This window comes from Archocentrus centrarchus, chromosome 9 (genome assembly GCF_007364275.1).
Source record: "Archocentrus centrarchus isolate MPI-CPG fArcCen1 chromosome 9, fArcCen1, whole genome shotgun sequence".
Lineage (NCBI taxonomy): Eukaryota > Metazoa > Chordata > Actinopteri > Cichliformes > Cichlidae > Archocentrus > Archocentrus centrarchus.
Window position 1 is genome coordinate 17,278,921 of NC_044354.1, and position 26,161 is coordinate 17,305,081.

General features: G+C 41.2%; 1 protein-coding gene across 1 annotated transcript in view; it reads left to right on the plus strand.

Moving 5' to 3' along the window:
- The window catches only part of LOC115786172 (ultraviolet-B receptor UVR8-like), a 245,227-nt gene that overhangs the window by 22,496 nt on the left and 196,570 nt on the right, over positions 1-26,161 (plus strand). Inside the window, exon 3 of the mRNA XM_030738221.1 lies at positions 5,706-5,818. Within this exon, the coding sequence (XP_030594081.1) occupies positions 5,706-5,818 (113 nt within the window). The remainder of the gene's footprint in view (positions 1-5,705; positions 5,819-26,161) is intronic.

The window sequence follows — 26,161 nt, forward strand, 5'->3', positions numbered from 1 at the left end:
CCCTGCCGGTTCCTTGGGAAGTGGGCTGGTGCTTGTGTTGAAGTGAAAGCTCATTATTGGAGTTGAATTATGTGCAGTTTATTGATCCCCATGGTGGATTATGGTGCTCTAAGTTAGTCTAGACAGAATAGTTAGCCAGATGACAGAGAGGAAACATAGAGGCCCCAGGGGGAAGATCTCTGGGCTCAGTGAGCAATTAATGCCTGCCAGGTAATGGAATTTAAGTTTACACTAAATCCACCAATGCCTTGGCATTTGAAGTGCCTTATAAAAAAAAAAAAAAACATTAGCCTAATGAGACGGTCAAGGGAAAGAAAGGCATTCTTAACACACATTTCACACACACTTGTCCTTTACTCTGTTCTTCTTGATCTTCTGAGCTCATCCCAGACACAACAGCGCACAAATGGCCAACTATCACTACTTCATTTTGATGCTCTTAATAGAGAGTGTATGGGGATGCATTTTAGAAATGTGTTTTTGTTTGATTGATAGTGTTTAGTAGGCCCCATTTTAAAGACAGGCTTCGCTAATAACCATCTTAGCCCCAGCGAGGCTGTTTGCGTGATAAAGCGCACACTGAGTGGGGGAAAGGCCAAAGTGCTGAGTAAGAGGCCAAGCAGGACATTCATCTCTATAAAGCTGAGGGTCCGTTTTAAAGCTATCCATCATTATCTTGATGAACAGGGCACATTACCAACAGCAATGCCTCCCGACCGCCAGGGTTAGCAGCACGGTGTCCTTCAGTGGACCTGTAAGGACCTCAGTTATTGTGAAGTAATTTTTTTTTTTTAACTAATACAACTTCAGTGTATTAAACATTTATGTTACAAACCTGAGAGTAAGCAGTTTACTGTTATTAAGACAATACCAATATTTATTGATTTCAAAGTCAGATTTTTTTTATTTATTTATTTTTTTTCTTTCAGGCATATAAAACATAAACAGATTTCCCCAACATTTGTTGTGTGTAGTTATTTAGGAGGCCTTTCTGAGATACTCTGACAAATCTGTTTAAAAATAATCCTGTTTTATCATTACAAGAAGTCGCAGATTACACGTTTATGCTTAGATCAGCTGTTTGTTGTGTTTGTGGCATTGCAAACTCATGTTGCCAACAGTGCCGAGTGCCCTTTGGTGGACAAACTATGTAACATCAACACTCATAACATGGCTGAAGGGTGTTTCTCCCGTCTTTTCTTTACTTTTTAGATTTTCATTTATCGGCCGTTTAAAATGCAGATACCAATATGTTGACAAATAGCTAATATCGGCCCTGCCAATATATTTGTCTGGCTTCAGCCCAACTGCACCTGGGGCTGAGCAGATTGTTTAAAGTAAATATTTTTTTTTTTTTTTTGGTTTGTTTTTTTTTTAAGAAATGTTTTTCTCTGTTGTGACAAACAAACAAAAAAAAAAAGTATAACGAAAGTGATGAAGATGGGCCAAAACAGCAAATTTATGGGTGAGACAGCCAAAACACTGAGGACGACTCTCTAAAAAGCTAAAGGGAAACTGAAAATTGCACTGTAACACAAGAACACAAATGAATGTAACTGTAAAAATCGATTTGACGCATCATATAGCCACATAGCAGCAGCAGGTTGTGCTGAAGCACTGCTTTTTTTTTTTTTTTTTTAGATAAATTTAAAACTGTTAATGCAAGCAACAAGGTACTACCAAACACTGAATTTCAGTGCATTGTATGGAATGTCATCAAAAAAATATAAGTTTAATAATTGCCACCACTCTACCAACCTGCAACTCAGCATTTCCATTTAAAGCTACTGAGCGATGCAGTGGTTGGAATTAATGGTGGGTGTGGACAAGAGAGAGCTGTCCAGTTAAAAACACACTTCCGCAAAATTTGAAATGTCCTGTGCCTAGTATAAAATCTGAAGCAACCAATCAAACGCTTGGCTTGGCTACTCTTACACAAAACAGATTTACCACTCAATAAAGTCAACATCCTTGGCCCCTTAGCTGAAAAATCTCTTCACTCACATGTGCTGGTGTTGAAGACATAATAGCACAGGCGCAAACACACCCGTTACTTGGGGCAGAATGCCGGTTGCTGAACTCCATTTTAAATGACAGCTTTAATGAGAATTCCTGGATAATCAGGCGCAATACTGCACCTGTTCATGTAGTCTTGTGCATACTGGAAGCAAAACAGGACGCAAAGAACTTTACCCCATAACGAGGCCGATATCTAGCTTAAAGCCTCTCTGTGCATGTTGTTTGCTTTAATGTGTCCTTGGCTCATGAGCCTTGATAATGTTAGTAAATACATAAAGGAGCACAGTGAAGCTGGGCTGGAATCCACACTAGCTCTGGATGGAGGAGGAAGGGAGTGTCACCGGGGAGAAGAGAGAAAAGCGAAGTGGATGATTAGACTGGTTTAACTGCTCCTCTGCCGACCTAGAAAAACAGCAGACCTGACCTTGCATAGCGGAACCCTTATATATCTAATGATCTCTGAGTATCTTAATGATACAATGTTTTCTCTCTCCCACTCTTTCTCTCCTCTTTCCTTCCCTCTTACATGCAGCTCTCTCCCTTTTCTCTCTCTTTTAGCACAAGCTTTTGCACACGCACTCTAGCCCACACAGACACACACAAAGTACACAGCCTTGAAAAACCCAGTCAGCAGTTTGGGCTTGGAGTCTAGCAAATGAGCTGTCCTATTGAAATAGAAAAGAGAGTGCTCTATGCTGTGGAAAATGCTGCTATGGCAAGGCTTACAGAAGAGGGACGGAGGGAAAATTACTTGTTCGGACAAAGAAACATGAGAATGTCCTTTCACTACAAATGTACCAATTTACATTTGGACGGGGCAGATTACATCCATTTCTCCTATACTTTATTTCTTTTTTAGCCCTTTTTTACCTCGTCTCATTATCATTCATAAAACACCACTAAGTGCTGTAAGTGCAGCAAGGGAGAGGAAAAAAAAAATCCGATTAAAAAAAATTGCCCTATTTTTCATTGATTCAGTGTTCCTTTATCTCGTCCTAGGTACTCCATTGGTTTTTAATGCTCCAAGTGCAGTTGGACTCCTGCAGTTTAATGGTGGTAGCACCGTTATACAGCTCAGTTCAATTGTATCAAAGATGACTAACCAGCCATAGTGCCATTCCTAAAGCGGGGTACTAAATACTGTGCGCACCAATAGGAGTGTATTTTTTGAGATGACTGGTATTCAGAGATTGATTTGACTCAGTGATCAAGCAATCTGACAACTGGCAACTTCATCAAAAAATATTAACATTCTGGCTTTTTTGTCATTGTGTAGAAAGAAAGCTTAATTTTTGGCTTACATCATTTATTTTGGGGTCCGATTCCCTCTCATTGAGTGCACCTCCACTCGGGCATGGTATCCCCCCTTTTTGCTCTGTTTAATTAAGATTCCATTTTCATTTGAGTAAGAACATTAAACTGGAGGGTTATCGTTGGGATTCTGTAAGCTCATCCAATGAAACACCTATAGTGACCTCTCTGATTTCCCCAATAGGGGGTCCTCCCTCCCAATAACCCTCTCCCCCTCTTGGCCATCTTGTTGTGTGGTCTCCTCTCTTCAGTTCTCTCATTACTCCCTGTGTGAAGGCCTGGGCGATGGGTGGCATGGGAGGAGTGGGGCGGTTGCAGAGGAGGGCTTCTATCCCTGGATGAGTGAGTGTGGATAAGAAGTTGTTTGAATTCATAATTGTGTTCTTGTGAAGGGGGAGATTTGTAAAGCAAGGCTGGGTTCATTGTGTGGCAGTGTGAGTCCGGTGGAGGGTGCGAGCTGCTCAAAGCTAATGTAATCTACGCTATTAGAGAGGGTTAATTAGCTGCTGAACTGGAGCCTGAAGAGCAGGGAGAGAAGGAGAGGCAGAGAGCGAGAGAGAGAGAGAGAGATGGAGGGCGGGCAGTAGGGATAGAGAGGTCTTCAGGGAGTCATTAGAGACTGCTTGTTGTAATACAGCCACACAGTCAATAAGGCTTCTCCTCTGAGGAGTTAGAAGAAAGGCAAAGAAAGACATGGAGGGAGAGAGAGTTTCACATCGAGCGTGTGGACATTAGCAGCTCCGCCACTGGACACATGCTGGGAAAATTCTTTCAACTTGTAACCTTGTAAAGGTTTTTACCACCAAAATCTGCTGTGAATTGATCAGTTCTCCACAGAAATATATTAGTTTTATAACACCACTATTAAATTATAGTGATAATAACATAATTTGATCATCTGGGACTTTTTTTTTAAACTTTCACAATGAAGAAATTGCTTTGAAAAGTCAATATGTTTGATTTCTGTCTTTAAATACATTTGCTTTTGTATTTTTTTTTTTATTTTTTGTAGTGACAAACAAAACAAATTAAAAAAAAAAAAAACTAAATTGAAGTGCCAGTGCAATGCACTGAGATAATTGTGGATTTTTAAATTGATTTCCTTTTAAAAAAGCATGCGTAAATGTTCTGAAGCACATCTATTGACACCCAAAGTGAAAAGCCTAAAGAAGGTTATATATACTGTTGATTTGGGATAAAATCACCATAGTTAAAGAGCTGACATTACAACATAGTTCTGTGTAACTTCAGATGTTAAATTCTGGAAGGATCTTATTGCAGCATAATGAGTCTTATAGTCTATGTTAGCATCAGTTGAAATGAACAACTGCACAATTTCAGGATTCAGAAGTATTGATTTATTGAAAATATCCAAAAATGCTACACTTTAATCATTCACTGCAGGTTAAATATTGGATGTAGAAAGAAGAAAGAACATTTTCTTTTCCTTCCTGCTGATTGTTTACATTGAACACAAAATGTTTCTATTCAATTAGCCCACATAACTTTATGCTTTTACACTTTGCCTTCTTATTCATTCATAAAACCTAGCCTCTGAAGCTCTGAAGGCCCCCGGCTAGCAGTTACATTTATCACCGTGTCCTCTAGTAGTCCATCCTATGCTGCCATGGGTCGCTCTGAGCAAAACTTCACTTAAGACGGGTAGTTAGTGTCTGCTCCCTTGACAGATTTAATGCAGATTAATTACTTTCCCCGGCCCAAGCAATCCATTTTTGTGTGTTTGTGGATGTTTTTAGCTTTTTTTTTCCTTGACCTTGGGGTGAAGTAAGAGAGAAAGACAGAGAGAGGAAGGGAAAAAAAAGCCCTCCACACTAGACTTATACTCTCAATTTAATAGCCGAGTGAGGTGTTTCTCCAGCATCATCAGATCAATGGAGAGTAAATAGCCCACACTTCTTGTTTCACAGAGCAGTATTGATCTTTTCCTCAGCCTCGGCTTCCCTTTCCCCAGCATCTCATGTCTTTCAACCCCTGGGACTGTGCTGATTGCCATAGATTGGACAAGCTAACAAGCGCATGATGAGGAACCAGGCTTTCTTTTCTTCTCATAGGCTGTTTCTTTTTTTCTGTGTGGCACTGGCATGAACACACTCAGACAGACATACACAGAGGGACTTAAAAACATCAGATCTACACAGCTCGGCACCATAAAGGAATATGCTGTTTCTTTCTTGTTCCCTCTGTTCTTCCTGTTGTTCTGTCTTCATCTGCACTGAGAGGATCTGCTGTAGCTGTGCCTGTCTTAGGGATGTTTGCCAGACTGATGGAGTATACCAACTTAACTACACAATAACAGCAACCCAGAGATACTCAGAGTATTTCTTCACCTCACTGGGAACTTTATTTTTTTCCAGCTGGCACCGTGTTTGTTCCAGAATCTTCCATCATCTCTGAAAATATCCCAAGTGGCCTGCGGAGAGCGACACACTCTGTTTGCTCTGGAGGACGGCAGTGTGGCGGCATGTGGGTAAGTTCAGTGTCAGTGCAGCAGACAGTCAGCCGAAGTCCAGACCTGAGGGGGATAGGAGGAGAGATAAGGAGGAAAACCCCTCCCCACATTCCAACCAGCTGATATTACTGCAGAGACAAATAAGGGTCAGAGAAAAGATTGAAAAATTGTGCATGTATGTGGGTACACTGGTGAGAAATCATTGGCATTTTAAACTTTCTGTGTGTATGGGCGCACATTTGATTACATTTCTGTGCCTTTTCATTTCTTCTCAGCGTATAAAGTTGTAATAAATCTTGTTGGATGCAGGTGAGACAGGTGCTTGTGTTGCCGTGTGACTGAGGATCAATATGAAGTGTGTTTATTGAATCCAGCAGTCTTTCCGTAAGGGTAGGGAAATAAACCAACTGGAATAAGTGATCAGATGTGCTTTTAAGGCTCATTACAAGCCTGCGTGGAATATAGATCTGCTTTTAAACAGGCCCGCAGATTGGTTTATGCTTGAATGCTGCAAATATTATTTACTAACAAAATTCAGAACCATATTAATACTCCCCTTTTTCATCCACAAACTTTTGTTTTGTTTTGTTATTTACCTCCGTGTTTAGATGGTGATATCATTTTTTTTCTTATGGGCTTATTTTAAGGACAATAATGTCTGAACTGGGGAAATTGTAATGATAGTTTGTTTCTATCATTGTTTTCAGGTTTGTTTGGTAACATGAGGAACTGTCAAAAGAGGATTCACTCTGACCTGAAGCTTGTCATTAAAACTGAGTACATAAAGCGCAAAAACAAAGGAAAATACACAAAGAGTGACAGCATTATGAGATGACAGTGCTGATACTAATGTTGAAATTAATATTTTTGTTCTATTAGCCTTAGAGTCTGTCCTCTTCCACGTTCAAAATTCGACCTCTTCAATATTCTTTGTAAGCTATACCAAAGCTAAATCATGGTTTCTTGCCATTCTTCTCCCTTCAACGCTAACTCACCTTTTACTTTTAACTGATGTAACCACAAATAAGACACAAATCCACTCCCATTCTTCTCTCTCGTCTCGGCTCCCTGCGTTTGCATGTAATATTTTAGGCGACTCTGGAAGGGATGACAGTTCTAACTAGGCCTATTAGGTAACCCTCAGGGTGCCCTCAGCACTGATTTGAGCACCATTAATTTTCTATTATGGAGTGCTAAAGATGTGCCCCTGCACAGTCATTCACCTGGCTTATTGAGTCTCGCACACACCAATTGTGGACTTTTCCAGGGCAGTGTTGCTGAGGGTTTAGTGCGGCCCCTCTAGGGAGCTAATTTATTATTTGCAGATATTGATCTGGCAGGGTAGGCCAGCCAAGCCGTGGCCGATGTTGACTCTGCTCTGGCCTGTGGCGACTTTAACCCTTTACAGATTGAAGCAGACACACACGAGATGGAGGGCTAGTCGCTTTCAGTAGACGTTCGAATTCCTTTGCTTTTTCAGTGTTTTTTTATTCTAATGACGAACTGATGGAAATTTTTTTTTTTTTTTTTCGAAGCGGAAAAGATAAGTTTAATCTTTCTGGCAGTAACGCTTAAAAAAAACCAAACAAACAAAAAAAAAAAAGCAGACACATTCACACATGCACGTACACACACAGAGGCACACACTGTCTGGCCTGTCCAAGGGAAATAAAATCACAGTTAAGAGGAAGGAAAACAAATTTAGAAGGTCAGACAAAACATTTATCAAGCTGTGTATGTCTGGTGGGTAAATAACAGAGGGACAGTAAAGGGCATGACTCTGAAACCAGCAGATACCTACAACAGATCATCACACAGTCTCAAGATTCACTGCAGAAAACGGATATTTCTCTGAGGGTCGCCTCCGCAGCATTTACTAATATTCTCCACTGTATTGCAGTTTTATTTTGAACATAAAACTGAGTTATTACAACATACACCCATGTGACTGAAATGAAAGTTGTCATAGAGAAAGGAAGAGAAAAGACTGAAGCTGCATAGACATGTTTGCTCATGGAGAGATTAAAACCTAGTGTGAACGGTACAGCCTACACTGAATAGGAAATCATTTTCCTGATTCTGGGCTTAAACTAATGAAAGTTATACATGTGCATTTAAGCTGCAGCACATGCCAGGATACTAGGATACTGTAGAATGTAATTATGAAATATATCTGATTATAAATATTGAAATAGTCACCACAGAAAGAAAATCTAGATCAGTCATAGTATGAGAGAAAATGCTTCCTTAAAATGAGATAAATCTTTCTTAGACATGTTGTACAGTACCTTTCCAGTTAAGGCCAAATATATAAAGGCTGTCTAAGCAAGCAGAGTACATAATAAGAGCAAATTGCAGCTATTTAAAAGAATATAATGTCATGCAGAAACATTCCTGCTCAGTCTATGATGTCATAGAAATGACTCGAGCCAAAAACAGACTTCACAGAGAGATGAACAAGACAGGACACGAACATTGCATGAAATCCAATATCCAGATGTGAATTCTGTGCATGTGTGCATCAAGTAGGATTGCCCCGTTTTACTGAGGTTATTTATCTCTTGATGTCCTCATCACACACCTACTCTATTAACTTACTTTCCAACACTAGTCCTCACCAAACACAAACAGTTATGCTCAGGGACTAATAAGTAGAGTCCCACAGGCCTCCTCAAGGCCTTGCAACAACCTCATTGTCACCCTGACCTGTATTTAATGTTCCCACTGAACCTCAGAGGCCAGGCAGCAGTTTGCCTGTGTGTGTGTCTGTGTGTTTGTCTGAGTGTTTCTGAGCCAAGTAATTCACAAGAGATATAACCAAGAAAAAGCAAAAAAAAGAAAACAAAAACTGTAGATTAGAAAACCATGGGGGTGTCCTGTGATGAATGTAGGTAGAGGGAGGGAGCATGATGATAGATGTCCAGAAAGGAATTGCGCAGGATAATAGACCACCATTGTCCTTTTATACCAGTTGTTATGATAGTGTTCTGAATAATCTTTACAGCCTAGAGTATAAAATAAAGGTCAGGAAATTATCCAGAGATGAAAGTGCCTTCAACTAACCCAAATTTGTCCATATTCCTTCTGTAAAGACCATTTCATGGTTGACAAGCCTGTCTGTTGTTGAATTTGGCGTAACCTGAGGAGATGGTACATATTCATCTTCCATATCTGTGTGAGTCACTGAAACAGAGGTGGAGGTCAGAGAGAAGACATCCCTGATGAGGAAACATGATGGAGTGGATTTTCCACTGTTTTGCTGCATAGTCTCTGCTAATGCTGTTACAAAAGTACCGGCGGTCCGCCCATGGAGCCCTGGCAGGCAGGAAGACAGAGGGAGGGAGCCACCATCTTCACAAAACATTACATGCCACTTCCAAAACTCCAATGTCTGATTGCTACTAGAAACTGAAGTCTGTGGAGGTGCTCATCACAGCTGCCTATGCTCTGAGACCAAAAATAAAAAGGCAAGAAAAAAAAGAAGAGGAAACCGAAATACATGAAACAGGGACAAATCGGATATTAACCATTATCCCTTACTTTGTAATGTCCCTCACATATTTTTGAGTTTTTCATCAGCCAGATCAGCTGCTATGAAAGAGTGGGGTAGGCTTTTCTTTTATGCCGTGTCTCTAAATATGTCATTATCAGACTTGATCTGTTCTCAGCTGCTGGAGATAAGTTGAGCATTTGGTCCAGACTGATTAAACACGAACAGGCATGCCTAGATTGAACATAAAGAAGTGTGGAATTTTTATATCCAGCTTTGTTTACTAAAAATGGTACATGCTCTTAGTTTATCATGAAATTTTTTCATTGGATTTACATCCATTAAAGAGCTTTGGAACCTGTGCCATTACAAATTGCTCTATATGCAAAAGGAGTAAATGTGATTCTAAAGCAACACAGTTGTCAATAAGCATCAAGCAGCCGTCACTGACGTGCCTGCTGTCTCATCAGTAATCAGGCCAATCTGTTTTAGCAGAAAATGGCCATACACAGCGCAGCATTGATGAAAATGTCTTATTTCAACTCCATGGTGCCTTGAGAAGGCAAAGCAAATCAGCAAATGTTCATGAATTTGACAGAACAAGCGTGGAAATTCAATGACAACTAGTTGGATTCGGTGAGCTGAGTGCCAGTACTTTGCATTAAGTTACACTAAGCACTAATTGGATGCTACCTGGCTCTACATCACTAGCAGCTCTGAACAGGATCAGGATCTGGCTCTGACTAACAGCAAGCTCTCTGGTGTTGCTGGCTGATTACCCTCAGCAAAGGGAAAACCGAAACGATGATGAGAAAAAAAATCCCTTCTCTTCTCTCACACAAGCCCTTGGCCCTGTTGGCACTGTGTTAGCTTTTTGATTTTTCCTGATGTCCCTGAAATTGATTTTCAGCCATGATTGCATCGCTTCTCAGAGGATAATCAAAGATTTTGAATAATTGCTGCAGTATGACTATACAATGGGGAATGACAAGAATAGTGGCAACTTCCCCTTGCTGTCATCTATAGAATAATTTTAGCGGAGCACTACCGTATGACTTCACAACATACCTCTGAAATGGTTCCCAGTTGTAGGCATGACACCATATGTTTGATTGGACACCCTAATAAGAACCCTGCCTAGGTTTTATAATCACTGAGCAAACCTTTATGTCACAGCTTTGGAAGTCTGTTTTTCATTGAAAACTATTATTCGGGTAGTTAATATCTAATCCATGGATTTTTTTTCTAGGCTTTAATTTGACTAGTTGAATCAGCCATGGAACAAAAAACAAAAACCTTGATGTCCTGATTCCTTTTCCAGCTTAATCTTGCTGTCATCGATTTAAAAACATCCTGAGGAAGTCGTTTTGTACTGTTAGTCTTAGCTGCCTCATGTGAGAGAGACATCACCATCCTGGAGCCACCCTTTTATGCCACAGTGAAAGATGGTCTCTCATGTAACGCAGGAATGTAACCAGTGTTTGCAAGGGGAGAAACAGATTGATTATAGGGCGAGGGAAGATTAATAAGGTGCACAGGGCAGTTATGACACCCATTGTTTCACACATGCCTTGTAGAGGTGTGCCTCCCAAAATGCATCATCGTATAAAATATTGACCTAAAACATATCATTACTCTTTCCTGTACGTGCTTGCTTTGCTCTCGGAAGGAGGTTTCTAAACAGTAATAAACTGTTCTTGCCTTTTTCCCTTTTTTTTTTTTTTTTCTTTTTTGAGAAACTGCGCTGGATTCTTGAACAAAAAACATATATACTGTATGGTTTGTCAGAACGGGCTCAGAATCTTATCATGTGCCAAGAGAGCAGAATCAGGGGCACTAGAAACAGGCGGAGGCCATATTGTCTACTGCCAACACTTAATAAAAGCCCCTGTCTCTCTGCTAGCAATGTACTGCAAGCAGGGATCGGCCCCTGACAGAAGAGCCAGACGAATGCGAGACCTCTGGCCCTATAGTAGGAGGCTGGACGTTGGGGTTTGACGTAACCTTGAGGAATAAACTGCACGACCCCGACAACTTGTTTACTTTTTCATAAGGGCCCGTTGTTGCTTACTATGTAAGGCTGGGTGCTGAAAGTTATGGCTAGAATGAAATTCCTGCGGGCATCATGCAGTAAATGGCAGTACTCACTATTTGGTAGTATTGATTCAGTTTACAATGCTGAGCCTTTTAGAGCCTGAACTCATTTCGCACAATAACCTTGAGCTGTTGCTGACACACGATTACAAGTCAATAAAGTTCTCTTATATCTTAGCTCATTTGGTGGAAGGAAAAACTAAGAGATCCTGTAGATATTTTACTAAAAATGTGAAGAGTTGTTTTGTCTTCTTAGGTTAGTGAGTGACTAATTTACCCTGTAGGAGTTTTTTTTTTTAATTAATTAATTAATTTTTTTTACCTGGATTAAGTGGGAAAGCCCTGCCTCCACACTTATTACAACTGTTTTCTAAATTATTTACATCAGAAATGAACCTGAAAGTCATTTTGGAAAACAGGCGTCATCAGATTTCATGAAAGAAAGGCTAAAACTAAGGGATACAGAGGAACACCAGAGCATTAGACAATAGTCAGCTGTGATCGGTATGCAACACGTACATGTTGCTTTCCTTGTTAAAAAAAAAAAAAAAAAGAAAGTGACCAAAAGGAAAGTTTAACCACTGGCAAAACTTGTACACATTTTGTAATGTTTGTGTTTGGGCTTTTACTGGACGAAGTAAAATTGCAGCAGAAGAAAATAAAACTGTTAAATCACTGCTCTTCTAAAGTAAAGTAATATAATGATAAAAAAATGATTAAACATTCACTATCAACAGCTTTTGGATGCAGTCATGGATGAGGAAATAATACTTTGCATAACAAAAATCTTTAGCACAAAATGTTTTAAGTGCTAATGGCATTTCTGTATGAAGACTGAAGTGTATTCCAATTAGTCAAATAGCAAAGCTAGATGTTATCTAAAATTAGCTTTCATGTGAGATTTTCTACCCTTGCTTTTTCTATTACTAGCTAGAGGCATGACTTTGTTCCCCTTTCTATTTAATTTGCTGCCAACCTGTTTTATTTATTTATGTGTTTGCAGAAATTGCCTTTTGACCTTGATGATTACAAAAAGTAAGTGAATCGAAAAGGCATTGATACCCAGAATTCAGTTGGCTGGTGCACAAGGTTATTCATCTTCCTACCTCGGTGCAGTTTCAGTTTTGCAGTGGTCAGATTTTACTTTCTCGCCTCACTGTTTTCATTATCTTGAGAGGGCAGAGGAGAGGTTTTTGCCAGCGCCCTTATAAACTTCCATTTCCAATTCAGTACACCAGCACATAGACAACCCCCCCCCCCCCCCCCCCCCCCCCACACACACACACACACACACATATACACACACCACACCATCTGCGATAGAGACATGCTCCTTCCCTCTGCACATTAGCAAACACTGACACTGAGGGGCTCCATAACATGAGAAAGAAATTACCGTTTTGCACCTTACAGAAGCCTGGATGTTAAGGAGCATGACATCGCCTTGTAGTTTTGTGGTGGAACGATCATAGAGTACATCAGCGAATATTCACAGGCTTTAGCACTCTCTCTGTGGGTCCAGGATCAAGGAATGGTGTAGTAAAGTGAATGCACAAGTAATACTGCAAGTTCCGACTAAAGATTTAAGATTTTAGTGTAGTTTGAAAAGAGATCCGTCTCATATCACAGGTCATCTTCATCCCCCTCACACACACACACACACACTACACATGGCAGTATTGATGTCTATAGTGACTATATGGATGACTGAGCTTGCAGTGATGCAACATTGTATTGTATGTTCACCTCTTAGTTATTTGATTCGGGGTCTGCTAGGTAGTGTTCAAAATTATTTTCACCTAATAGTGAAGTAAAAGAGAGTGAGCTTAGAAGAAGACACCTCAGCAGTCCCGCCGCTCTTGGTTCTCTTCATAAAGCAGAATAAAACATTCAGCCCAAAACTCTTCCTACTCCAGTTGCTGTAAAGCGAACATACCTGGGCATGAATTCACTGCTGCTGATCGTAATGGCACAAGCTACTCTTGTGCTTTTTATCTTGGTGATCATCTTGTGTGTATAGAAGTACTGCACTACTTTCTTTGTTCGTTGTCCTGACGCCAGCCATTTCTGGCTGCCGGAGAAGATTACAACCTTGTTTCCAAGGAATTTGGGTTGCTGTGTTTAAAAAAAAAAAAAAAAAAGAAGAAGAAGAAGAATTCTCTGATAACCAAATCATTTAGACCATATACTTTATGAAAATCAAAAAGTGGTCAAACTTAAAAATATGGTGATTATAAATTTGATGCTGTATATACAAAAAGTCACAACAGTTTTACTTCACCTGTTCTGTTAACACACTTAAAGCCAGCAGGAGAGCACTAAGTCTTCTAACCTTGCGTGCACTGATGATTTAGTCTATCTTGATTAGCGGACATAACTGGATGCTAAACTGACAAGAGTCAGGAAAAACAGTGTGCATGTATTTGCAAAGTCTGATCATAATGTTGAGGGTCTCTGTACATAAAAACTGAAGATGCAATTTGGCCAATCTTTTTTGTTTAATATCATCTTTTCGTGCACCTCCAGGGGGCTTTCAGCATTGCTGCTATTTTTAAATCGCTCCCTGAAGTCCCCTTATGAACACCTGTGCTGTGTGTTCTGCGGTTTCGCCACGGACCTCAAACTTGTGTTGAGAAATCAACCTCTGTTTCAAACGTGCACAAATCTAACGTGGAGGATCACTGCTGGTGGTGAGAGCTGAATATTCAGCTATGACAGAACATTTTTCAGCAATTTCCGTTGGCAAATCCACAATTTCCAGGCTTGGTGAGACTACGTGCATGTTCCCACAATTTGAGCACTTTGATTTTGGCTACTGATTCTCCTATAAAATACACATATTTACTTATTGCTATTTAACACTTTTTATATTTGAAGACACAGTTTTTTTTTTAACCAAGGTATGAAATAAAAATCAATTGTGTATTCAGAGAAATGCCTTAAATGTGTGAAAAGTAGAGTCAAGGAAAGAGATGTAAGGAAGCTGTAGGGTGAGAAATAAAAGAGAAGCTCATTTGGGCTCTCCAGGATTTCAGTGTTTTCTCTGCTGCCCTTTCAAGCTTAGAGAGGCCCAGTGGGGGCTGGTGTGTGAGTCTGGAGTGCAGGGAGCACGGGGCACTGTGTAGGCCGAAGCTCAGCATCTGCCAGCCCAGACTGTCCGTGGTTTGTTCCTTTTCCAGCACATTCTTATGTAATTATCTGTGATAAACTCCTCTGCAGTCAAGCCACAAATCCACATGTCAGAGCCCTGGCTTACCCAACAGCTCCGAGAAAGCCACATGCACACAAGGCCTTGAAGATGCATGAAAATACACACTCACGCATACACATTTATAGATACAGACAAATGTGCATTTTCACACACCTACTCACGCTTAGAGTCACACAAACAAAACTTTGTTCTGCAGTGACAAGTGGGTTTTGTGTTTTTTTTTTTGAGCCAGAGGATGGAGGGTATAATCCTGGTTTCCAGATTGACACTCAGCAGAGTTCAGCAGACTTCAGTGGTTCCTGTCGTGCCCAGCACTTCCGCCTCCAAGTCCTAAGTTACTCTAAGCACTAAGTTCCCGAAAGTCCCCATGACAAATAACCTGCTGATATACTCCGCTTCACCAGAATCAGCGCTACACCAAGTCCTGCCTCTACTTTGTGGCTGTGAACAACTTTGCCTTGTCAAAGCTTTTCAGGCAGAAGTGAGGGTTATTTTGTTCAGTATTTCATGACCCTCTCGTGTTTCTTTCCTAACACTCTACCTTGGAAATGTTGTTTATACCATTATAATTAGCCATCCATGCATACACATTCTTAAGATAATCATATTTTGTACCATATTTTGCTACAAATTGGGACACAAAAATGAAGAACAATGGCCTGGTTTTGAGTTCAAAGAAATAATAACCATATTATTCTCTTGCCATGTTTTTTTACAAGGGTTCTTGGATCTTCGTTTTGCTGTGTATTATCTAGTCTGATGCCAGCAGAACAGGGGCAGGAGATGACAATGGAGTGGTGTACTGCGGAAGAGTGAAGCCTGTGCCAGCAGGATAAGAGAGAGAGTGAAAAACAGAAGAGGGTGGGGGTTTCATTAGCATAACTAGCGGGATGCCCAGAACCTTTCTGGAGTGGCATGTTTACGGCACCACGCTTGGCAAGAGCACACTCATTTTATAGGGTTTATTAAGGAGACAAGGGGAGACACAAGCAGGATTTGGGATATTGTCGGTATGTGTGTGTTTGTCCTCGTATGTATGTGTATGCAAGTGAGCATCTACTTTTGTGTTTGCTTGTTTTGTTTGCATGTGTGGGGTCTGAGAGGAGGTGTGCTTGGTTTCAGGGGCTGCGTGGCAGCATCTAGCCCAACTACTTTTACATGTTTGTATTTTGGCTTAAGTGCCCTTTAAAGCCAATGAAATAGAAAGTGCATTCATAAGCCAATCCTCAAGAATGATCCCATTTCAGAGGAGCGAAGAATGGGGCTCTTTGTTGTGCTCTGGCTCCTTTCATCTCTCTTAGGTCATTTTCACAGAGCAAACAGGGAGACTCATTATCAACCTGCACCTGAGAGGTCAGAACCTGAACTCTCCCCCCTTTCCTCTCTCCCCGAACACCCTCCTCCCCCTTCCCACCCAAGCCGTGCTGCCGCTCACTGCTACCCTGGTCCGCGCTCGGGTTTATTAGCGCAGAACATCTTTTCCAGTGACTGAGCTTGCCCTTATTGTCTACAGCGGTCAGGGTCAAGTCAAGGGCACTCAGCCTAGATTGGAATCATTTGTCACATGGTCTCGGACTGGAGCTGATTTCAGCAGAGGCCAGGGTGAGGTACACAGCGATTCCAACACCACCTCTGACACGGGGAGCAGGGGAGGGCAGCCACCGGACTACGCAGATGGCCTCAACATATTACACAGCCAGTGCTTGCCAACAAAAGAACCGCTCCTTTTCCTTTTTTGCCTTCTAATATAGAGGGAATGAATTGGGAGACTGGATTGGGAACATATTAATTGAACATGCTCTCTGGATAGTGAGGACATATGGCTGTAAGCATTGAGGTGTTGCTGGGACCTCCCTCTGACAGTCCAAAATTCCTTCATGAGTGACTGTGGTAATGATGGCACCTTTTAAGTCAGAAAACCAAAAAATTTTAAATAAATAAAAAAAAAAAAGATAAAAAATAAAATGAAGAAACACTTATGCAGAGAACTTATCCCTTAGGTACTGTGCAAAGTGTTGCAATTTGATATGGTAGCTTGGGGAAGTTTTTTTATTTGCCCCTTCCACCTTCTTCCTCTCTTCATGGTCAGCAGGAGCTTGCATGAACAATGGATCGTGCTGAGGTAGCATGTGGAAAATTACTTTAATACACCATATAGAATGGCTTATTGCTTTGGTCAATAGGACTGCAGTGAAGATGTAGCCTGCCGCTTGGGAAGGTTAGACCTGTCAAAGGGCCACAGTGACTGATACCCAGACCCTGCTTATGAGGTCTGTGCACATCTGCGTATGTGTACTGGTGGGAGAGGGAGGGAGTCTGACAAGCAAAGTTATAAAGGTTACATATGACATACACCTTGTCATTAAGCCTTAGATTAGTCTATATATATATATTTTTTTTTAACTTTTACATCTACGACCAGGTTGGGCATGGCGCACTGTTGAGTTGGCGGTAAAGGTGCTAAGCCATAAAATATCTGAAATAATAAATATTAAATAAATAAATAAATGAAATGAAGCAAATAAACAGTGTGTTTTCAGCAACTTGCTAAAGTAAAAAAAAAAAAAAAAAAAAAGTGGAAATACAGGGGGGAAAAACAAGGGGAAATGAAAGATTGAGCATCAGGCAATTTTAGCTTGTTTTCCCTCAGAGAGGGCAAGTGTGGAGGTGAAGGTCACAGAGACTAAGCACACAGCTCATAAACAGCACAGCTGGAGGAATCATTGAAATATAGCCCTTTGTTTTCTTGGGGCCGTAATTGGCCCTGGAGCCTTCTTCCCCTTCCCGCTCTCTCTCTCTCTTTCTGTGTTTCTCGTTTTCTCTGCACGTGTTTTGCACCAGCATAGTGCAGTTTAGAGACCTAGTTGGCAAAGGCTAATGACTTTGAGGTTAAAGGGCACACCTGCGGTCACAGAAACAATACACATTACAATAAATACAGAAAAACATAAACACACTGCGAAATAATAGTCATAGGCATAGCTCCCACCACCGTTTTTTTTTCTTCTTTTTTTTTTGGTTAGTTGAAACTTAATACAGGCAAAAATATTGTTACATTTTTTTTTATATAATTCTCTCAATAGGCAGAGCAGTTATTATTTTAAAACACTAAAATTAATTGAAATCCAAGAGCAGTCTGTGTTTTACCACCAAACCAGACACAAACGATATACTAATTTCAGTAGTGTCAAAGGTCATCTACATTTTATTTAAAAACTTTCTGTCTCCAAAAATAATACAATGATTGTTTCCAATGATATGTAAAGCATTTCAATGTTATAATTGGTACCCTTTTCAATTGCCCCAGTCAGTGGTTTACTTATCTCTTCCTTTTTTTTTTCCTTTGTTTTTTAAGGAATAACATACTGGTGAGTTTAAATTAGCTGACCAGTATGGAGGTTCATGGGGCTAAGTTTCAACAATGCACTGTGGTATTTTATATACACATGTCCAGATACTACCATAAAACCTTAGCTAACAGGTTAGACAGAAAAAAAAAAACACTATGCATTGCTTTTACAGTTAATTTCACATGTGATATTTTATTTTATTCAGTTATAAACAATAAGCAGATCACTGACCGGTCTTCCTCTTATTAAAAAAAAATATCTTCTTTCAGGTCTATCAATATTGACACACTAGTAATGCCAAGTTTTGAAGCCCATCTTTATTTTTGTTCTTAAATGCAGTACTTACTTTCATTAAGATGGAACACCTCTTAAGGGTATACCTCTGGAAGACGGCTGTCGCTCCTCCTGACTGGAGGCCTGAAATATCTGTGCAGAGAGGAGAAAAACAGTATCAGATCCAGCCCGAGATAGCAGGGCTTTGCCGTATAATTACCATGTTAACCCAGATGATTCTCTCTGATCTCTGCAAACATCAGGGCGCAGGCCCCGCCAGGCCGGCTTAGGCACTGATCTGTCACAGTGCACTGTGGGACACTGGATCTACATTAACTTGCTGGCAATAGGACTTTTGGTGTGATCCGCATATGCTTTATTTTAAACCCCTCGTGTGTTCTAGTGTACACAGTTAGTACGGGCACATACATTTTCAAACCATAGAAGTGAAAATTATTAAAAAAATGAAAATAGCTGTGTGCAATGTCTGTATAAATAGCTCAACCTTGTTTCACTGTTCAATTTTTATTTATTTATTTATTTGTACTATATTTATTATACTCATACCTTTTTTTTACCTCTCTGATTTCATAAAATGTTTAAAATGCAATATATTTTTGAAATGTTACCATTTAAATCTGATTGTCCCCCAGTACCCAAGTTTTGTTAATTTTTTTTTTTAAATTGTACACTTAAACTTTGTTTTTGAATCCAAACCAAACAAAGTAGGGATATATGTGAGCTCTGAGAGTGTTATCCCCTTGAATGTGAGTTGAGATTCTGTCTTTGGCTGCTTGCTTCCTAAGCCTTATTGATCTGTGGGCGTGTTTTTTTTTTTTTTTTTTTTTTTTTTTCTCCCCCATTCTTTAAAGTCACTAAGCTTGCATCAATTCATCTTAATCTGTTTGCTCCTTAAACCCGGAACAAGGCATGTCTTGTTCCTGGTTGTAGGAGTCTCTCGGCTGGCTTCCCTCACATCCTTCCTAGCCGGGTTTCTCCTGGGTGGCAACAAGAGGCTTTTCATATTGAATCAAGTGTTATTGAGTTCCCCCACACACCTCTTATATTCCCCCCTCGTCTTCATTCTCTCCATCTTTTTTCTTTCTCCTCCATCCGCTTTTAACAAAGCATTCCTTTAATGACTGTGGGATTACGGGCCAACCTTTTGCAGCCAGTCTGTGGACTAGCCTGTAATCTGACCTCATTACATCCCCTGTGACAAACTCTTGGGTCACCACAGAGTGACTACACCTTATCCTTCTGCGAAGGCAAGCCGCACACAAGCCTCCCCACCCTGAGATAACTCTCAGTCATCTAAGTCAGGCGTCTAGCCAGAACACCCTTTCCTCTCCACCATACCTGTCCACCAAAGCGTAGGATCCCTTGATCCTATTTCCTTCCCTGTACTTCTTCTCCATTACACCACAACCAAGATGAATGGTTGTTTGTGAGAGCAGATGAAAACACAATTGTGCAGGTCCCGGCATGGTGGTGTCACTGATAAATGTGGAAGGGACAAGTTGTACCACAGGATCCTAATTTTCTGCCACAGGGGGAGTAGAGGAGCTGGCCTCTTCTGGATTATTATACAACCACTTCTCTACCCATATTTTTTGTCTCTCCTTTCCTATCTGACCTTCCATACTATAAGACAAACATAAGTTGCACAAGTTCTGGTAGTAGACACTTGCATTATCCCTTTTGGGTCATTTTTTCCCTCTTTTCAGCCTTCTGTGACTTCAGTGGTCCATCAGGCTTCCCCCCTTCTCTCACTCTCTCGCTTTCACTCTGGATGCCTCTCTTACCTCAGTCCATTGCCATCTCCATCCCTTCTTTCCTCTGCATGTGTACCTTCATCCCACCAGTTTTTGATGGGCAGGTGTTGACAGTGAGTTGGCATATTGTCTGGCCTTCTGTGCAGGATTGCATAGTGGCTGTTCTATGCTTGAGACAACAAGGGAGGCCAAGGTAGGTCCATTACATCACCCCATCAAGACTGATTGGGCTCAGGACGGGGGACCGTGCATGCTCATAAGTGGCTGGCTTGGTCCAGCCCATATGCCTTTAATATAGGAGCAGATGTGGAGTACAGACCCTGAGCTCTCACACCCTGCAGTCTCTCCCTCTGCCCTCCACATTGCCTACAGCCAGACATGTTATCCTGGGCCATGCTTATCGAGCTCCTAGTTAAACAGGTTTAATGAAAACTAACTGGCACGCTAAGATGGCTGGGTGGAGATTATTTTTATTTCAAATTGCCTCCCTGCAGGATTGTTTGTGTTTTGTTCTGCTCAGACAGAAAAGGAGCAAAGCAAACATTGAGTCAAGGCGATGACATAAAAGTGATTTGTTGGCAGATGATACCAAACTCATATATCATCAAGTCTTTTGAGACCTGGTCTCTTTAACAGGCCAAATGGACCAAAACAGGTTTATCTAAGTGTGTCAGTTGATATCTCATCACTTCTCAACTGTTCTTGGTATATTTTACAGACATGAATTGTATCTGTAATCAAAATGAACATCATAGGCTGCCTGTTCAAATATGTCTTTCTAGAACGATAGTGATGGCGCGAGGTTTTCTAGAGAATTATTAATGCCATCATCCATTCTTTACTGTGGGTTCATCCATGTAGGAGTCAGTGGGTGGGGAGCTGGTGTTCCATGTCCATGTTGTAATTTGTTGGACCTGAACCAGTGGTGAGTAAGGAAAGGGACTGTGCTTTCCCTACCAGTCAAGGAATACCCATTTTCAAACTATTTATATGAGGCTCAAATGAGCCAAAGCCAAAATCCTGGCAACTGCGGTTTGTCATAGGGATGTTTTACCGCTGACTGCTGTCAGTGAGCTAATATCCCTCTCTGTCTATTCACTCTCAACACTGGGTTTGTTTGGTTTGTCACCATATTCTAGCTTTTCGGGTCTGCTGGGGTAAAGTAGTATCAAAGTAGTGCAGGAAAATTTGAAAAAGGGTGAGCAGAAAGACAAATAAAGGGATCGGTGTGTCGATCAGTGGATGGAGGCACACAGGAACAATAGAGAAGTAGAAGGAAAACAAAAAGAGGGATGAAAGAGGAGCGCGATACTGTATGATGGTAGAGGAGCAATGGACATGAAGCTGCAGGGGTTGACTCAATTGCATCCCCATTCTGTTAGCTGTGCCAGAGCAGCGCAGCTACAGCCAATCAGGTCCGGAGGTCTCTGGCAGGTATTTCCTGGAGAGGGATTACCGACCCCTCCTATTGGGCGGGACAAGGCCTCCTGGTCTGAATTCATCAGCGACACGGCCTACGAGATGTAGGAGGCAGGTTAATAGACACTCATCAGACATCTGCCGCTGGGTTACCGTCCAATAATCTTTTCCCTCGATCTGCTGCCAGCAATTGATGACCACATTTTCCCCCCTAAACCCCTCAGCTGCCCTCCCTCTTTCTCACTCTCTCCTTCCCCTCCTGTCTGTTCTTTCCAGTCTCTTTTCTGTTACACACAGACAAACGCATTCTTAGAAATGTCTGTGTCTGTGGGTAGAGGCACTCACGCATACAAGCTTTCAACTTCCACCCCTCAACACTCCTATCTCTCACCCCTTATACTCCTGTGATGGCAGCAGACTTTTTCAATTTGGAGGGCCACTTCTGTTAGAGTCTGGTAACAGATTTTGCAGCCCAGTGGTGGCTCAGTGTGGCTATGTGATGAAAAGTCTGCTGTCATAGAAGAGCTAAGTGTAAGCCTCCCTTCTAAAAAAAACATGGCCTACAATCCCCCTGGTTCCAAACCACTTCCTGCTCACACCACCAATGAGAAATGGCAATCTCTGGCTTTTTTCTCTTGTACTGTACTCGTACTATATTTTCTTTCAGGTTTTCATGGCTCTAACAACCTCTCTTTGCCACAGCTGATGTGGGTTTTTTTTTTTTTTTTTTAATTCTCCTGAATTTGCACTCGTTAGATTCTCCTTCCATCTTAAATGTTTCCAGTGCCTCTTTTTACCAATAAAAAAGCACTGAAGGTTAGTATTACTCTCTGGGTCATCTAATGCCTCTCCTAATGACTGAAACCACATAAACTCCAGCGAAAATCATGTGGTTCTCCTCTCGTATTGACTGTTTTCTCAACCGGGTTCAGAGGGCAAGTAGAGAGTGAAGCTCCCTCTCTGCCAGGTTATTTATGACTTTTCCTCCCCAAAGTTATTTTTCTTTCTGTGATTGTGGAGTGGTGTGTTAACGCCGACGTGTCAGAAGATTACTCAGCTGGCCGTCAAGTGCACATGGCCAATTTGCTATGATGAGAGGAACTGGATCACACAAGCTCTGGAATCTCTTTGTGGAATCTCTTGGGGGTAGGGGGGGGGGGGGTCTGGATAAATGCGCGCACATGCACACACGCACACAGACACACATACACACGCTGGACGCCAATGTGGTAGTCATTTCGAGCGCCAAAATCAAATGGAGGTTCAATTGTTTCCACATTTCTTAAGATAACATTATGAGAGGGAGAGAGTTTGGAGGGCCAGGGCAATCAAATATGTTCTGTTTTGGTGAGGTTTCTCTGGAAGAAGAAATAATGGGGTCAGAGGATGAAAGGTGAGACATGTGTAAGAACAGTTCCTTGGTTCAACTATGGGACAGTGCCACTTGTTTCTGACTTCTCCACATGCACACAGGTTATTGCTGTCAAAGGAAGCCTGTTAGAAATGCCCTGTGGCCATTTCTCTTTGCAATTAGTGCATTTGGACCTAATAACTTTGGGAATTACTACAAATTAGGGGAAAAAGTCAGTAATGAAAAAGTTAGTGTACCAAACACATGTTGGAATAGTTAATTTACGTCTTAAACTTTTTTTCAGTGGCTTAATGTGAATGTAATCCACCCGAGTATCACTGTCTTTAGTTCGGTCTTTTTTGCTGAAGCCTTAACTTACACACACACACACAGAAAAATACGGTGTGTGAGAAGGGAGGAGTTACAAGCAAAAGAGTTATTCATAACTGCTGATCCTTTTTTTCTGCGCGGCATCAACACGCGAGGGGCGTGTTGAATCCAGGCTGGTACTCGTGTTGAGGTCTCAGAGGGAATTTGCGACTTGTAGAATGGGCAAAGGGGCGTTTCTTCTGTTCACACTTGAGCTCTGCCCAGCCATGCTGAACCCCCCGGCCTTCATCTCCTCGCTAGGCCATCATCCCATCTCTCCCAGTGACAGAGTAATGAAGTGGGGACCATTACGGTCACTGTGGCTAATACTGGGCTAATGGAGTTCAGATAGCGGCCCGGCCCACATCTGCTCATTAAAATGAGCTAAAACAGTTAAGATACAGTTATGAACTGGGAAGGCTTAACCTTGGCAGCTCCACACTGGAAATCCAGGCATGGCCTTCCTTTTTCTGGGCCACACATGACTTTTTTTGCTCATCACATTTTATTCTCGTGTGTACATTTTTTAGTAACTGCAAATATGATTTGTTGTGCACATGACAAATCTATGTAAAGTTTGCAAAGTTCAAAAATTATTTTTTCTTTTGCGTAGCTAGAAAAATGCATACACTTGCTGCTGTAATTTACTCTTGGTCACAGCCTTCTTGAGCCTGGACTTTTTGTCACAGTGGATCTCCTTCTGATCCCCAGAAGTGAAATTCCTTCAGTCAGCAGTCAGCACTTCACTACACAGTAGCTTGCTGCTGCAAAAATCCACAAGCCAAGAGATTTTGAGTTGCAGAGCCGCCATATTTAAGGCTTCTGTTACATTCCATGTGACGTCCTCTGCCTTGACCACATGATTTGCAACACTCCTGACTCCCGATGCCAAGAACTGCCTCCGACTTCTGACATCCACCATCTTTAAACACTTTGTACAATGTCGCAGTCCCTCAAATTTCTTTTTTTTTCTTGTTTGTCTTCTTTCATACATTCTCTTTTCCTCTCTTTCTTTCATTTCCTTTTTCCCTTTGTGTCCCTACTCAGCGATGGCTTACAGCTGAAGCTGATTCAGGCATGGAAGGGATCAGATGATTTCAGCTGGAAAAACTGCATTCTTTTTGCATATTGCTTTGAACTCTGCCGTTATCCAGTTGCCTGTTTTACAGTAATACCCTTAAAAAGAATAGAGTGGGATGCAGAAACCTTTGCACAGTGTCTGTCTGGTCCAAAAGCACTTAATTTCGAAATCTCTATACAGTATTGGGATGGCAACCAGAAAAAGAGAATAGATTGGATTTGCTTTGGTATTGTTTGGTTCATAAAATGGTATTTCAAAAAAAAAAAAAAAAAAAAAAAAAAAAAAAGTAGAAGCCCCCCAAAAACTAAGATTTATTCACTCATTTACAAAACAGATTTTTGCTGACAGTTTAAGCACTGGCTATATCCTGTTGAAATGGGAAAATTTAAAATTGGACATGAATATAACACTGCCATTGTGATACCATGTCATACATGATGAGGGTACTTTATATCGTGTTTTACTGTGTTTTGGACAAGGCCGAGGTGAATACAGGGTGTATCCCCTTTGAGGTCCCAAGAGGTTCCAGGGTGATCAAGAATGGGTGATGGGCGTTTCTCTTCGTTCACACTTGATCTCTGCCCAGCCATGCTGAACCTCTCGGCCTTCCTCTCTTCTCAGGGTCATCATCTCCACCTCCATCTCCTGCCGCAGAGTAATGGAGTGGGGAACATTAGGGTCACGGTGGCTAATACAGGGCTAATGGCGATCAAACAGATGCCCTGCCCACCTCTATCTATTAAGCAGGCAAATAAATGGAAGACCGTTAAAGGAAAATAGGCAAGGAGAGTCCAAGCACCAGTGGTTTTATTGCTCTATGACCTACTCATCAAATATAATAATGTTTCCATCCCACTACTAATCTTTGCATTACAACAACTGGAGGTATTTAAACTTTGAATATTTTGATATTTGTAAATAGATTTCTTCGTCATTTAATAAAAATTGTGTCCTCCATCTCAGTTTAGCTGACATAACTGTTCTAAATTTTAAGTGTATTAATGAATATATTTTAATCTTAGCCTTTTATATTTCATTTTCTCCACTTATGAAGCCCTTTCCCCAACCTGTTCCAGCCTGTCTGTATCGCTTCCTAGTCAGTAACTATAGGAGGAAAGCCATTATTCGAGATAGAGGTGTTAGCCGTGCTGGGCCAACCTGTATTGATCGCTTGTGAACGAACGCTGAGCGGGGGAGAAGGACTATTTGCTTTTAAGTTCAATGGCTCTCCACTGCTGTTAGCGTTGCAGCCACAGGAGCAATCGATATCTGGACAGGGACCCGTGTCAAGAGACACGCTCCCCATTTAGAAACATCATAATACCGTACTGATGCTGTTACCCCACACCCAGAGCTTGTGTTTTGATTTTTCTTTTTTTTTTTTTTTACCCTCTCCCTTCTGACTTGGTTTTGGTTTTCATGTGCCCCTTTGCACCTTACAAGCTGTGTTTTTATTTTATTCTGTAGGCTGGGTTTTAGCATGGCGGGCTGGAATCAGTGTGAATTGTAATTAGAGATGATACACATGGCTGGAAGGGAGAGATAGAGAGAAAACACTGAGCTGAATAAAAGGCAAACAGTCATTTGCAGCAAAGGTAGGTGTCACAAGGTAACTGATTATGTAAAGAACACAGTGAAGGTTTTCAGCGGTGTGTGTGTATTTGTGAGTGTATGCACTTCCGCTTCTCTTTTTTGCCTATGAAATAAAAAATATATAATAAAATGTGCTCATTGAATTTCTTGGCTGTGGTTCAAGTGCTGAAGGGAAAGAAAGAAAAGGGCGCGATTGTTTCTAGTTCAAGGTGTGTAATGCACAGAGGCGTACATACATAATGGGGTATTGTCAGGGGGTTAGTGTGAGGATATTAATGCCCTGGTTTGTCCAATGCTTTTTGGTGCAGTGTTGCTCCCTGAAGGGAACAGTGAGAGTAGGCTGCTCTAACTACTC